This window comes from Zonotrichia albicollis, chromosome 6 (assembly GCF_047830755.1).
Source record: "Zonotrichia albicollis isolate bZonAlb1 chromosome 6, bZonAlb1.hap1, whole genome shotgun sequence".
Lineage (NCBI taxonomy): Eukaryota > Metazoa > Chordata > Aves > Passeriformes > Passerellidae > Zonotrichia > Zonotrichia albicollis.
In genome coordinates, this window is record NC_133824.1 from 57,241,463 (window position 1) to 57,255,947 (window position 14,485).

Sequence of the window (14,485 nt, forward strand, 5' to 3'; positions counted from 1 at the left end):
GGGCCAAACTCACAGCCTGGTATCTTCATCTCTGACATAGCAGTGGGCAGCTTTACGATAATTTGCCATTCACCAAGCCAAATTTAGGTCTTGTCCTGAACTCTAAACCAAAGCTGTGCCAGCTCACTTCCTGCAGAAGTCTTTTTCAGTAGCTTATGATAGCACTCAATCTCCCCAATACATGGTTCAACCCCCTTTTTTGCACACCTTGTTAAAATTCTGTCCTCAAGAACTGTTTTAAAGTGATAAGTTCCCTGGGTTAATCACATACCATGCAAAGAAATATTCCTTTTTAAGCCATTTGACTTTTCCTTCTTTCCAATCCATTCCCTCAGGCCTGTGGCTGACCTTAAGAAAAATCCCATCATTCTACATCCAAACCACCAACACTCACTCAAATGGTCTAACTCCTTGTTTAGTATTCTTTGTGACTCCTCTTGCCCTTCAAGCACCACATATCTAATACAAAGGAGTAGACAGTGGGGCTTAGGTGGAATTTAGGCTGGATAAATCTGGATAAAGCAACATGGCTGCTCCATCTACTCCTCTAATTCCTGGCCCTATCCTTTGTGGTGTCTGCTGTAGTTTCCTTACTCTACACCCAGTTTTCAGACTGCCAATGTCATTCTTGGTGCAGTGTTGTCCCCTGCTGTGCTTGAAGCACAAGGACATCCACTGGCTGGGGAAATAATTTCTCTGCGTTGGGCTGCTGCAGCTCCTGGCTGCCGGCTGAATCCTGGCTCCTGGTGGGTGTGGGAATGGTACAGAGCTCTTCTGGGCCTCTCTGGAGCATAAATTCAAAGTAAAACCAACCCAGGAGTGGCAGCAGCACTAAGAGAAGCTGCACAACACAGCCAGAGGCAAAGGTAAGAAGCAGCTGGGGTGCTGCAGGCTGTCCCCATTCACAGCTGTAGGGGCAGGGGACAATGGGGACTTTGTCACCACAGTGCTCAGAGCACTGCTGCAGAAACCATCTGCCCTGAGAAACAGAAACCCAAAGCACACACCTCTGTCTCCATGGGCTTCAAGTGGACTGTGCAGGCTCAGGACAATACAGGGATGTGTGTGAGGAAGAGATAGCAGATATTTATCTCGGGTCTCTGCACACTGACAGCACCTTCAGGAGGAAAAGGCCCTAAAATGCTTGGGGGTGTATGTGGAGCCTCCCAAATGAGTGTGAATCACAACCATGGTGATTCAGGCAAAAGGCAGCTTTTCGGTAAAAAGACTGTTCAGGCTTCCTGGATGTGAGAAACCTGAGCATCACTACATCACCTCTGACTTGTATGACTCAGGACAGAATGAAACCTGTTGGGAGACTGAAAATTAGTGTTTCTGTAAAACTCATCTTCAAAAAATCCATGGAAACATTTGAATTGCACTGGTGTGATTGTTGTGTCCTCATACCTTAATTGTTTTATTGAGATCCCTGGTCTATTCTGGATGATACCAAGAAGATTGGCAGAGAAGTCTTTTCAGCTCCTGAGAGGCAAAATGAACATATCTGTTCAGTGGCTGCCAGTTTCAAGAGCCAGCTCTTAAAAGAGTCAATGCTTCCTTGTCTCAAGGCTAAAGTTCAAATCTGTGTGATCAAAATTGGATGAACATTAAAAGGAAAAAAAAAAACCCACTGCACATATCCATGCAAATAAATATCACAGCTCTCTTTCAGTGCTATTTATATCTATTTGAGTTTAATGACCCCAAACATTGTATGAAGAGTATCTCTAATGTGCTACCAAGACTGTTTATGGGAGACAACTGTCTCAAGAATGTGGCAGTGTGAAGACTCCCACAGCAGCACCCGTGCAGAAATTGCAGATCTACTTGGACAGTCTTTTCCTGTCAGAGTTTCAGCAGGGAAAAAAACCAAAAAAGTGATGATCTTGGGGTTATCACACACTGTGGCAAGCAGGGGTGGGTTGAAGGCAGTGTGCATTAGCAATCAATTCAAAATGGCTAGCACACCAAAAGTGTGGCCAGATGTGCTCTTGTGCCTGTAGCTGGAGAAATTTGGGATGTTAGGGCTCCCCTTGGGTTTCTGCCATGTCTTGGATGGTGTTTCCTGCTCCTTGGGAGAGGCTGCAAGACAGAGCTGCTGCCTGGTGCTTGGCCTGGGTGCTCCTGCCTGCCCCAGGACAGAGAGCAACCAGCCATGGATCACTGATAGCCCACTTCCAGCTCCTTTCCTCCATGGGAGGACATGAGGAACAGGGATTTGGGTCAGTGCTGTGATATAAAGGCACTATATACATCCTATATACAGGATATAATAGATCTATGGATTTGCACAGATACAAGCTGGGCAAGAGCAGTCATACTGCTTCTATGCTAAAAGTACCAGAGCAGGAGACTCTCCCTTCTTGCACAGCTTGTCTGGCCACAAGGTTGGGATCACTGCTCTGTGAGACTGGTGATGCTCCAGCCCACTTCAGTGCAAAGTCAGATTACATTGAATCATCACAGAAGAACAAAAAATGTGTCTCCTAACAGTAAGTAATGTCTCTCTTCTTCTATATTGCTTTTAATTTACAGGGCCCCAGTCAAGACTGAGCTGTTCTGTATGCTATTAATTAGCTGATCACATGCCAATGCTAATTTTTTTCAAATGGGTTCACTATTTATAAATGTTCACCAGTCTGTGCTGACACATGAGGGGAGGAGGGATGTATTTACACCATCTACTTCTTGCAGATGCTTTGCAGTTCTCCCTTAGAGGGATTGACCTCTCTCATCTATCAAAGATGCAACTTTGGCTCCTAAAGCTGTTTGTATGGTATTCATCTCTGTATTATGCCTGAACTGGAGTTGAGTTTAAGACTCACAACCCTCTTTTCCTCAGACTTCAGCCATCTGATGAGTCCAATCACCCCTGTCTGCACAGTGGGCCAAGTTAGCTGCATGCCATTGTTATTGCTCCTTAAGCATGGAGAGGTTTTTTTTTTTTTAAATTACAAGAAATTCTGGAATGGATTGGAATAGTTTCAGATGGATGAGGCCTACAGTGATCATTTAGTCCTGCTCGAATATTTCAGGGCTGACCAAAACTCACAGCACATAATTAAGGGCATTATACAAATGCCTATTAAATACTGACAGCCTTGGGACATTGATCACCTCTCCAGGAAGCCTGAATATAAATTTTAGGGCAAATAAATTTCATGCTAAAAAATTGCTATGTTTTTAGGCTTCATGAATATAAAATGGGATGCTCAGTGGCTTCCTAAGTAACAACACATTTTTCTTATGTATTTCACAGAGCAAGCCAGCTACCTTTGGTACTATTAAACCAACTCTGCTAGCTGTTGAATTTAGTTTTTGTGTTGGTCCAACCTCAGCCCTAAATAAACATTTGTAACCTCACATAGCTGGGCACAATACAAGTCACCCTGGCTGAGAGACCTTTGCTCATGGAAAACCAGTATTTGATGTTCAAAAGACTGAGTGGAGCCAGCATGTTGAGGCATCTAGTCACTATCCAAACAGCCCCCATTGTTACAGTTATTGCCAGCAATATCCTGTTTGTCACTGGGATAGCACTTTGGTGAGCCTGCCCTAGAAACACCCATTTGCCTTGTGGCTAAACACTTCCAGTGCAGGATTTGGAAATTCACCAAAGCAAGGAAACCTACTCAGGGCTCTGGCCTCCAGCAAAACCTCTTCAAAATGCCTTGAGAAATACCCAGACTCATAACATTCCATGCATCCAATGAAAGAAACCATTTTCATATCCAAATAACAAATTTACCCTCCCCATCTGTCTGGCATTGCTCTGATCCTACTCTACACCCGTCACATCCCAACACTGGCAACAGGCCCTGAAGAAATTCGGTTTTGTGGACTGTGGGTGAAATCCGAGGCAGGATATTACTAGTGTGGAGCTAATAACTGGTCTGGACTTTTGTACAGTGCAGCTGCTCACGTGGTGAGCCACCAAAAGCTTTTTGTGCCAGGCACTGCTGTGTCTGAGCTGTAAATGCTGTGTGAGTTACCTGCAGGAATAACTGCTCCTTCCCTGGGTGAGTTATCTGCAGGAATATCTGCTCCTCCCTGTGTGATTTATCTGCAGGGATATCTGCTCCTTCCCTGGGTGATTTATCTGCAGGAATACCTGCTCCTTCCCTGAGTGAGTTACCTGCAGGAATATCTGCTCCTTCCCTGGATGTGTTATCTGCAGGAATATCTGCTCCTTCCCTGGTGAGTTACCTGCAGGAATATCTGCTCCTTCCCTGGGTGAGTTACCTGCAGGAATATCTGCTCCTTCCCTGAGTGAGTTATCTGCTCCTTGCCTGGGTGACACTTAGCTCCTGCCTTTGGTTTTCTTAGAGGCAGGTTGGGCCCAACTTTTATAAAGTGGTTTCCAGCTCTTTCATGTGAAAGGCACTGAATAAGCACCGTGCAGATCTAACAGTGCAGGAACTCAGATGTTTCTTCCCCTGACCACTCCTGTTGCTCCCTCCACCTGCTTCAGCTGCCAGAACTGGGGAGATGAGATGCAGCAGGGCAAGTGCACAGAGCTGGTGCCTCAGGGCCATGAACAGTTAAGGCCTTGGCCACGGCACTGGTGCAGCTGGAGCTTTTCCCAAAGCTGGGCTGGAGAGCATCACTGTCTCTCCTGAGCTGCTGGAGTCGTGGCAGTGAGAAACTGCTCTGAGATCACCACTGGAATCCTTGGGTTTTCATGCTTCCCCTCCCCACCCCCTACATTTTCCATTAGGAAGAAGTAAATTGGTAAATGCCCCAGGAGTCACAACCAGGCTGTGACCTGGTGAGGCAAGAGGAAGCCCTTGCTAACACACCAGTGCTGGTAATAACGCCTGGGTGGAAAACCTTCCATGGAAATTGAAGCTTTGCAAAAATCTGCAGAAATTAATTGCTTGTGAGCATTTCCAGCACAGAAATGAACCATTGAATCTGATGTTTTCATCTTGCTTGGGAAAACTGAAACAGTTGGTTTCAGCAGTGGCAAGGACAGGGGTACATAAACCATTTTCCTGGGGTAAATTCCAATGTGATTTTCCAGAGCCTCCTACACCCTTCAGGCTCTGTCCACGTGTGCAGCTTTCCCATGTCCTGTGCTGCCACCATGCCCATGGTACCTCTGTGACCATGGTACTGCTGTGCCACCTCTCCTCTTCACCTGGGCCACACAGATGGATGTGAAAAATCCAATAGAAGATCCTAAAACTGTAAGCTCAAGGGCAAGGTTGCCCCAAGTGAGTTCTTTGCCCAGTCAATACCCACAGAATTTTAAATAGGCTGTGGTATACTTTATGCCATGTAATATTTTTATGAGTGGGATTTTTTCCAGCACTCTGCTCTAGAAGTAATTCCTGCTGCTTGACTCTGTGTGCAATTTTGCAGTAAAATCAGTTTAATAAATGCTGGGATTCCACAAAAAACTGAAATTCTTGTGATCACTGCTAGTTTTGACCACCGCCACCGGACAGGGATTATCTCAGAACAGCATGTTAATAAACAGAGCTATTTTCCCCCCCTTATCTTTATGAGTTTTGTCACTGAAAATATTTTTATATTTATGTGCTTTAGTAGTTAAGAAGGCAGATAAAAATAGCTGGAGATACTTTAGAGGGTAAGTCTTCAAACCCTGAAAATACGGCTTGATTTAAAAGTGCCTTCATATTCCTTTTACCCCAAAGAGATCAGGATTATGCTACTTCATCTTCCCATCCTTCCCTCAGCCCTCATATCCCTCAGTAACTTTTGAGCCCAGTGTCGATTTCCAACACTTCAGAACAGAGGAAAGGGAATCAAAGCAAGTCCCTGAGAGTCACCTGTGGCTGGTTAGGGAGGAGAAATTTGGAGTGCTGCCCCCACCAAGTGCCAGCCTGCCTGGCTGGCATCACTGCCCTTGTGATGTACACGTGTGCCCCCAGGCTCACACCAAAACCACCAAGACTGATGCCCCACATGGTCTGGCACCAGCTATTGGATGGCTTTTCCCATAGGCAGAGGTGTTTGCAGGGCATGGAGGAGAGAGGGAGAAGGGCAGTGGGTGCTGGGATCAGCATTTTGTAAAGGGTGAGCAGATCTGAAGTTATCACAGGAAAGTTGGTGCTGCTGCAGTATAAGGCAGCCCTCAGGGATTGTGGCTCATGGAAGCACGTATTTCCAACAGGCAATATGTTAAGTTTAATATATGTTGTACATCTTGTCTGTGGAAATGTTTTTTTCTAAAGGGATCACTCAATCTATGTGGTGGGAAGAGCAGAGAAAAGAGAGAGCTGCTTGCATTAGAAGTGACGCTGCCCACTCTTGTGGAGGAAAAGGTCTTCGCATTTGCACGGATCAGAGTCTGCAATTACACAGCTCTCTTGTTTGGCCAGTTCATCTGCTCAACCTGACACAGCGCCAGAATGCAAACAGGGATTTTTCCCATTACAGAATACCAAATCTATGATAAGCCACGCCATGAAAATTCAGTTTTTAAGGAGGTGGGGAGAGAATGAGGGAAACTCCAACTGCTGCTGCAAGATAAGCAATGAGTTTTGCAGTGCTTCTAGAATCTGTGTCTGGGATCTCATTAAAAAACCCTGTGAGCAAAAGGAGCACTGTGAGAAGAAAACCAGCAGAATTTGGGATAGTAAAATTTAAGCAGATGTTTGAACACCAGTTTTAGCCTATGAAACATCTTGTGATAACTTTGGACACAGCTGGACAAAGTCAGTAATTGCTACAGAGAGAGGCCTGTAAATATTGTGCTTAATCTGTGGGTCTGCTCTGCACAACAATGCAGTGAATATCACTGGTGATCTTGATTATGTTTGTGCTTTTTTCTTATACTACAAATTCCTCAGCTATGAAGGATTCAAATCAATCACCTCTTCTGCTTTTCACTACCATCAAGTTGTAGTATTAAAATCTATTTATAGATGGAGTAACAAACGTCACTGGAAGGAGAGTTATATACTGACAGCTTGGAAAGAGACTGTGCTGGTTTTCTCAAAGATCACTCCTTAAATAGGACATATTCTCAAAGATTATTCCTTAAATAGGATATAAGTATTGTAATTTATGCATCATTTGCCAAGAGGGACAAGATTGTGATAACATATATATATATATATATGTACATATATATATATAGAGAGAGTCTTCCTAACTGCAAATTGCAAAGCTCAGAACTTCAAAAACTAACTGACAATACAAAGTGATAGAGGCTGAATTACATTTGTTGTCCCAAAACACAGTGGATTTAACTGCATCCCTAACGCTTCTTATTCGCCAAAAACAAGACAAAAATAAGAAGCAAACAAATAAGTTCTCTGAATAAATCCTGCATTGTCCCAGTTTTATGAGCTGCCATCTAAGCTGCCTGGCAACCATCCAGGCCTGAATGACATTCCTGGACAAGAAGTAACCCGTGCATCCCTTTTGAACTGTCCTCTCCTCGAGCTGCCTTCACCTCCCACCTGGCTGTCCTGCAGCTCTCCATTAAATTTCTTTTAAAGCACTTTCTTACCTGCATAGTGGTCAAACACAGTGGGGACATACTCCTCTGGGAAGGCATCATTGGCATAGCTCATCAGCAAACAGGTTTTCCCAACTGCACCATCCCCTACCACCACGCATTTCAGCATCTTCTTGGTGCTGCTCCTGCTCCCGTCAGTGCAGTTGTCATTTTCCTCCTTGCAGTTCATTCTTGCTGCTGCCGCCGCTGCTCTTGCTGCTCCCAGGACTTCCAAGTGCACATGAAGGAAAAATGAAGTGCGATTGTATTGACTTTTCCTGAGTTTGGAGAAGGAGGGGGGTGGGGAGGGGGGGGGGAGAGCAGCAAATCTCAAACTCAGGAAATCATACTAATGTTTCCAGGCTGTCACAGCCGCTTCTAACAGTTACCAGATCAGTCAAGAGGATCATCGAGGTGAATAAATTAAACACACAGAGAGGAGTAGCATAAAAAAAAAGAAGAAGAGTGATCTGTCCTTTTTCGTCTGTCCCAGTCAGGAAATCCTCATCCTGCCCGGCCGTTCCCAGTCTTTATTGCAACTTCAGAAAATATCGGCAGCCTGTGGCTTCAATCCGCGTCTCCCTTCCTCCAGCCTGGCCGCAGGAACCAGGGATTCCTGTTAAATCCACTCCATTTTCCATCTCATTGCTACACGGAGGAGAGTCTGGAGGGTTTTAATGGAGTTTTTCCTTTCTTTCTCCAGCTTGCTGTGTGTCAGGAAATCATGGGTTTCCTGCTGAATTCCATATTAGGATCAGTGGGCTTGTGAAGGGCTGCAAACAATGGGAGCTCTGTGTGTATTTGTACTTTGGAGGAACTCTGCCAGGACATGGAGAAAGGAAAACACTAGAGGTCCCCCTGCAGAATGAAGTTTTTTAGACTCTCTGCTCCATCCAGCTGCTCTCCAGGCTGCTGGCCCCGGCGAGGAGGATTTGGGAGAATTTGGAATACGAGAGTGCTGGAAATGCTGAGAGCTCTGCCCCTCTCCCAGGGATTCCTGCTGATCCTAGGCACGATCTCCTCTCATCTCAAATAGGTATTTTCTCCCACTTGGGAAAGGGAAAGGTGGAGAAGCAGAGAGGAGGTATAGCGGCTAGATAATGTCAACTTTCTGCCTCTATAGCTCTTTAAAGTGTTTGTTATAAAGAATAAATAACTGATTTTTCAGTTCATGCACTCACTCTTGCCTTTTCCCTTGCCTTTTCCCTATCCTCCCTCCTCCAAAAAAGACAGATTTCCCCCTCCTAATGTAAAGATGTAAACACAGACAGAGAGAAAAAAGTGGAATTAAGAGTTAGAGAAATTAAAAAATTAAAGAAACAAACAAACACCCCCCTGTACAGCAATCTGTGAAAAACCAGCTTTGAACTACAATTCCTGCCCCCTCCTCTGGTTTGTTCCTGTGCTTCACGTGCCTCCTAAGCCTTCTGCCCATTTAAATTCACAACAATCTACGTGTACATGAAGGGCAAAACTTCCCTCTCCATGCACAGGAAAGATTTTGCAATTTCCAGCAGAAACGAGCCAGACAGTGACACAAGCCCCAGCGCAGCAGCCCAGCACATCCTGCTGGCTGCACTTCCCCTCCACGAGGCTGGGAGGCTTTGAGAGGGGGAAACACCCCCCTGCTGGCACTCCACCGGTGACAAACACTTCCCCTGCCCTGCTCAACCTGGGGAGAGATCAAAAGGACACACCAGTACACACCTGGAAGTGCAAAGAGCAACACAGCCTTAGATAGGAAAGCTTATAGCCCCAAACTTTAGGAGTAAGGACAAACACAGCCATAATAATGGAAGTCTGTAGTCCCAAAATGTGTGTCCTTCAATTTGTTTGTGGTGAAGAGGCACAGCAGACTCACTCACCTACAACCTCCCCTGGACAGGCTAAGTCTGTCAGAGCTCTTCAATGATCTACCTGTGCTGGATCAGCTCTGGGCACCTTCCCCAAGGGGTGCTAGAATTTTAGAATCCTGTAAAAGTTGGGGTTAGATGGGACATCAAAGATCATCTAGCCCTAATCCCCCTGCCATGGGACACCTTCACTAGACCAGGCTGGTCCCAGCCCCATCCAACCTGGCCTCAAACATTTCAAGGGATAGAGGATGGATAAACCATGTGAGCAAGGTTTGTCTGCTCACCTGGAGAGCCCCAGGGAGCTCTGTTTGCTGCCTCTAGCCAGGAGTCTTGGTCATTCAGTGATTTGTGCCTTCACCTCCTCCATCCCCCTCTCCCTGCTGATAACAGGGAGCTGAGCAGGCAGTGTGGGCCCCAGCATCACACCTGCCATCAGAGGCATCACTGAAGGGTTTCCAAGAATTAGGGGATCAGGTGCATCCTCTTAGCTTCAAACTGCAGCCCAAGGCTGAGCTTCATCCAAGAAAACCTGTGAGCTCTGGGCATCAGATCCCCCATTCTCCAAGCATTTGCTCTGCTGATCCCTCCCACCACCAGCAGCCTGGCTGGGCTATCCTGAGGTGCAGCACATGTTACAGGGATTTATTCTCTGGGCTTATTTCTAGTTGTAATCGAGGTCAAACTCCAAGCCTGTGCTCTGAGGAGGCACCAGCACCCTGATCCCCTCTGTGCCTTTGCTTACTAGCCTGGTGGCCTGGTGGGGAAAGTTTGACAAATATGTAGGTGCATGCTGTTGCAAGGTAACTGCAGAGCCAGAGGAAGAAAAACATTCCTACAATTCATGGTTCAGGTCCCCACTGGCTCTATCAGACAAAAGCAAAAGCTGTCTTGCTTCCCATTTTAATCTATCTGCAAGCTTTTTTCAACATCAGATATACTCCAGTTAAGGCAAGATTTAATGCTAATTGGGCCAGATTTAGGCCTGCAACAAAATCCCCATGGCTCATTCCTCCCTGATCATAAAGCTGGGCAAGTCCCAGCAGGACTGTGCCCACATCCCTTTCTTTTGCAAGAGGTTGAAGGATGAAATTTCCTTGCTGTTTTTTTAAGAGGATTAAAGTGATTTTATTCTATCTTCCCCTTTAAAAAAAAGATGTTCCAAAATTTAAAACTCTTCTCGTGTTATTAAGGGGCAGAACTGGAGGATCATAGAATCAGAGAATCCCAAAATCATTAAGGCAGGAAAAAAAGTCCAAGGTCATCGAGTACAACCTTTGCTCCATTATCACACATCAGCTAAATCACAGCACTGAGTGCCACATCCAATCATTTCTTGGACACTTCCATGGGTGCTGACTCTACCACCTCCCTGGGCAGCGCATTCCAATGCTGGACCATCCTTTCAAGGGAGAAATTATTCCTGAACTCCTCAGGTTTCTGCAGACCCTTCCAATTCCAAGCTCTGATGCATGGGACACTTTGTGGGGGATTAGTTTTAGTCAAAAATGCATCAATAAAAGGCCTTATATCTGTAAATGTGAATAATGAAAGTGTGGCCATGAAGCCAGAGCCTAAACAAAGGATGACCTGGAATAAACCAACATGAGGAGTTTACCTTGTAGGTGAAGGAAGGCTGACGTCTGACCTGCAAAACTCAAACTCAGTGCTACCAGTTTGCTTTCCCTGTATGAGTGATATGTGCAGCTTTAGAGGAGTTATGATGAAGTTATAAAATAAGAATTGTATCCAGACTAAAAACACATGTTCTTTTAATCTCATGACTTTAACTCAGTTTGGCACTATTTAGATCAGCTGGATCAAAACATTTTATGAGCTGGTTTAGCTTCAGCAAAGTTTGATCACGTTGTTTTATACCACTTTACTCAGGGGACTGAGAGAGTGCTTACCCCTCTGCTGCTCTGGGCTTGTTGTTTTTTACTTATCTTGGCTGTGTGAATTAACAGGCCAGACCTGTCATCCAGCAGTCTGGCAAAGTTTGAGGCAATCCTGTTGCACTTTACAGAAGATTTGTTAACCTGCAAATGGTAAGTGACAATTCTATAGGTTAAGCTGACCCTTCTGCACTGCTGTGCAAGTTTCAGCTCCCCCAAGAGTCCTACTGAACAATGGAGCTGCCTTCAAGCCCCAGCCTGGAAGCCACGGGGTTATTGGTAATCATTAGCAAATGTCAGAGAGTTCTAATGATTTAGTCTACATCCAGGGCTTTTTTTTTTTTTTTTTTGCTATTTCACTAATCAGATTAGAATTGGTCAGATTTTTTTCCCAAGATTTCAGTCATTACCATCTCACAAACCCAATAAGAGCAGGCTGGTTACAAGCCACAGCTTGGGAAGATGTGGCTTGTAAAATAAATATAAAAAAAGAAAGTAAAGCAAATGAGTCTGAATGCTTGGAAATCTTGTTTAAATGCGTGTGGTTCTCAGGTATCCAGTCTGTTTCCCACTGATTTTACAAGTTTCTAGCCAAGGGCACCTCAGCTCAAGCAGATGTGGGCAGGTGGAGTGAAGATGAGCACCGTGGAGTGAAGATGCCACCTGAGGCACTTCCCAGCCAAGTTTCTCAAGCAATCTCTGCTCTTGATGAAGTGCCTCTGACCTTTTGCTAATTAATGGATTTACTGGCAGCAGATCTATTCCTAAGGCTGCAGAGCATCTCCAGCTCCCATGTGCTGTGGGGATGCATCACCTTCATCTTCATCAGCACAGGTCAGACAGGGGTGCCTGCTTCCTTGGGGAGTAGCAAGTTCAATGCTGGTGCAAAAACTTTAGGTGAGAAGATCTTCAGGACACAAAGGACTTGCAAATTTCTAAATTAGCTCTGCAATTAGCAATATCTTGGCCAATTAACTTTATTTTGTATTTCTGTGCAGGCTCACAGGAGGAAAAAAGGGATATGATGCTCTGTTGTGCTCTCCCTGCTCTCTTCCCCTGGCCAACCTGCCATCCCAACATTTCTCCAGTGCCTCCTGAAATGCAGTGGTCTAACTCTGTGCAATCTTATGAGTTTAAAACCTGGCAGCCAGAGCAATGTTCTGTGTTAAGTGTTTTCCTCACCAGACCTGACTGATTTTAAGGGGTTTTAACTCTTTCTTGTGTCTTGTTCTCCTGATTCCTCTCCTGCCCTAAACCAAGCAGATCTGTCTCTACATTCTCATGCTTAAGAAGCTCTCCAGGGTGGGGGATTTTGAAGGTGACAACACTGCTGTGAAGCTTTTCTCCCCATGCCTTGCTGCTAGAAATAGACACATTCAGCCACTCTCCTTCCACCTACCAGTGTTGATGAGGAAATGAAGTTTCTGGCACTACTACTGAACTGTAAATTGATTTCAGGCAAATCTTCTCACATTTTTCTTATCCTTTGTCTAATCTGTTTAGATTTTGAGTTTTTTAGGGCAGGGATTGTGTTGATATTGGACTGAACATAGCAAAACTATATTAAGCTTAACTATCACTGTGCTGTTCAAAACCAAGTCTCCCTGGCTATCAAATTCAGGACCTTGACTGGACTATGTTGTAGTGAGAGCCAGCCTTTTGCAGTCAAAAAATCTTTGGGACTTTAGGATATCCACACAGTTACCCCATCTCTCATCTCCAGTCTTAGATATTGGGGTGCCTCCTCTTTGTTCTAGGGTTTCCTGGATGGACCTTCACATTATACTAAGATTTAATTAAATGAGAGCATTTCATCCTTATTCCTTCCATCCTCTCTCCCCCTTTCTTTCTGTCAGCCCCATTCATCAGCCTCCCACCCCAGGGAAATGCTCACAGAGACCTCAAGTGAATTTGATATATTGAAAAGCAGAAGCAGCAAATTCAGGATAAAAAAAGTGATAGTTTGACAGTGACCACAGGGGGGGTGGAAGTGCTCTGTGTGAAGCCTTTTCAGAGGCATCTTGCTGATGGGCAGGTGCTAAGAGCCAACTTTGAGGCTTGTTGAGAGAGAGCAAGTCTCTCTCCAACCATGCCACCCCATCAGGCAGATGCCACCAGCACCACCACTGTGGTGGCCATGCCAGCAGTGGGAGTTCTCTGTTTCAGGCTGGTGCCATGGATATAATTAGTGCCATGGATATAATTAGTGCCATTGGATCTCCCTTTGCAAAGATGAGCTAATAAAACAAGAGGCTTTTGGGAGAGGAGGTCAAGCAATGGAAGTTTCATGTCTTGCCCAGCAGAGACACCTCTTGCTTCCCAGAGGGGGCTGCTGTAAAATGAGAACTGCACATGTTGTGTTTGTGTGTTTGTGAATGGGGAGGGCAGTTTTCTACTAGGGCAGATTATTCTCCCTGTTAACCTCACAGTTAATTCTGCATCACTGACTGTAGACAGTGCTCTCTGCGTGTGTCACCACCCCCCCAGCTGGTGGTACTTATCCAGAGTCTGCATTTCCAGCTATTTTCTGTTCATAGGTATTTGAATTTGGGCTTTGAGGATGAGTTTTCCTTAGAGGTGTGAAAGTTGCCTCTGGATACTGGAATATCTGCACCTGGTGCATTTTCTCCCTGTTTGCATCAGAATTTTCTCATTTTCTTCCAGAAAATCACTGGCTGTTGCCTTTGCCTTCTCTGCTTTATGGCTTTGTTTTTGCATGGCTCTCTTCTCCCTTCCCTTCCCTTCCCTTCCCTTCCCTTCCCTTCCCTTCCCTTCCCTTCCCTTCCCTTCCCTTCCCTTCCCTTCCCTTCCCTTCCCTTCCCTTCCCTTCCCTTCCCTTCCCTTCCCTTCCCTTCCCTTCCCTTCCCTTCCCTTCCCTTCCCTTCCCTTCCCTTCCCTTCCCTTCCCTTCCCTTCCCTTCCCTTCCTTGTTGTTTACCTCTCCCTGTCACAGTGGGGAGAAGTGGACTTAGGTAAGAATTCCGCCTGGGATTAGCATAGCAGAAAAAACATCAGGCAATTTCTTTCTCCCTACCTATGATGTTTTCCATAAAGATTTTTTTTTTCCTAAATTACATTTATTTTAGGTTGAGCAGTACAGCAGGAGGTTAAACAAAGAGAAACCTCATCTATGCCTCTTCTGCATCTCGAAATGGCATTTGCCTGTGCTGATGGAGGACTGCTGGGAATGTAAAAGGGCTGCAATCAGGAAATCAAGCAGCACTGGGGGCACCAACACTGTGATCAATTAGCACCGTGTGTGCAGGT

At 45.4% G+C, this 14,485-nt stretch overlaps 1 protein-coding gene across 1 annotated transcript in view; it reads right to left on the reverse strand.

Annotated features, from left to right (window-relative positions):
* The window catches only part of RHOJ (ras homolog family member J), a 62,249-nt gene extending 53,933 nt beyond the window's left edge, over window positions 1-8,316 (reverse strand). The window contains exon 1 of the mRNA XM_026796211.2: window positions 7,484-8,316. Within this exon, the coding sequence (XP_026652012.1) occupies window positions 7,484-7,661 (178 nt within the window). The 5' untranslated portion in view covers window positions 7,662-8,316. The remainder of the gene's footprint in view (window positions 1-7,483) is intronic.
* Between the last annotated feature and the right edge of the window lie 6,169 nt (window positions 8,317-14,485).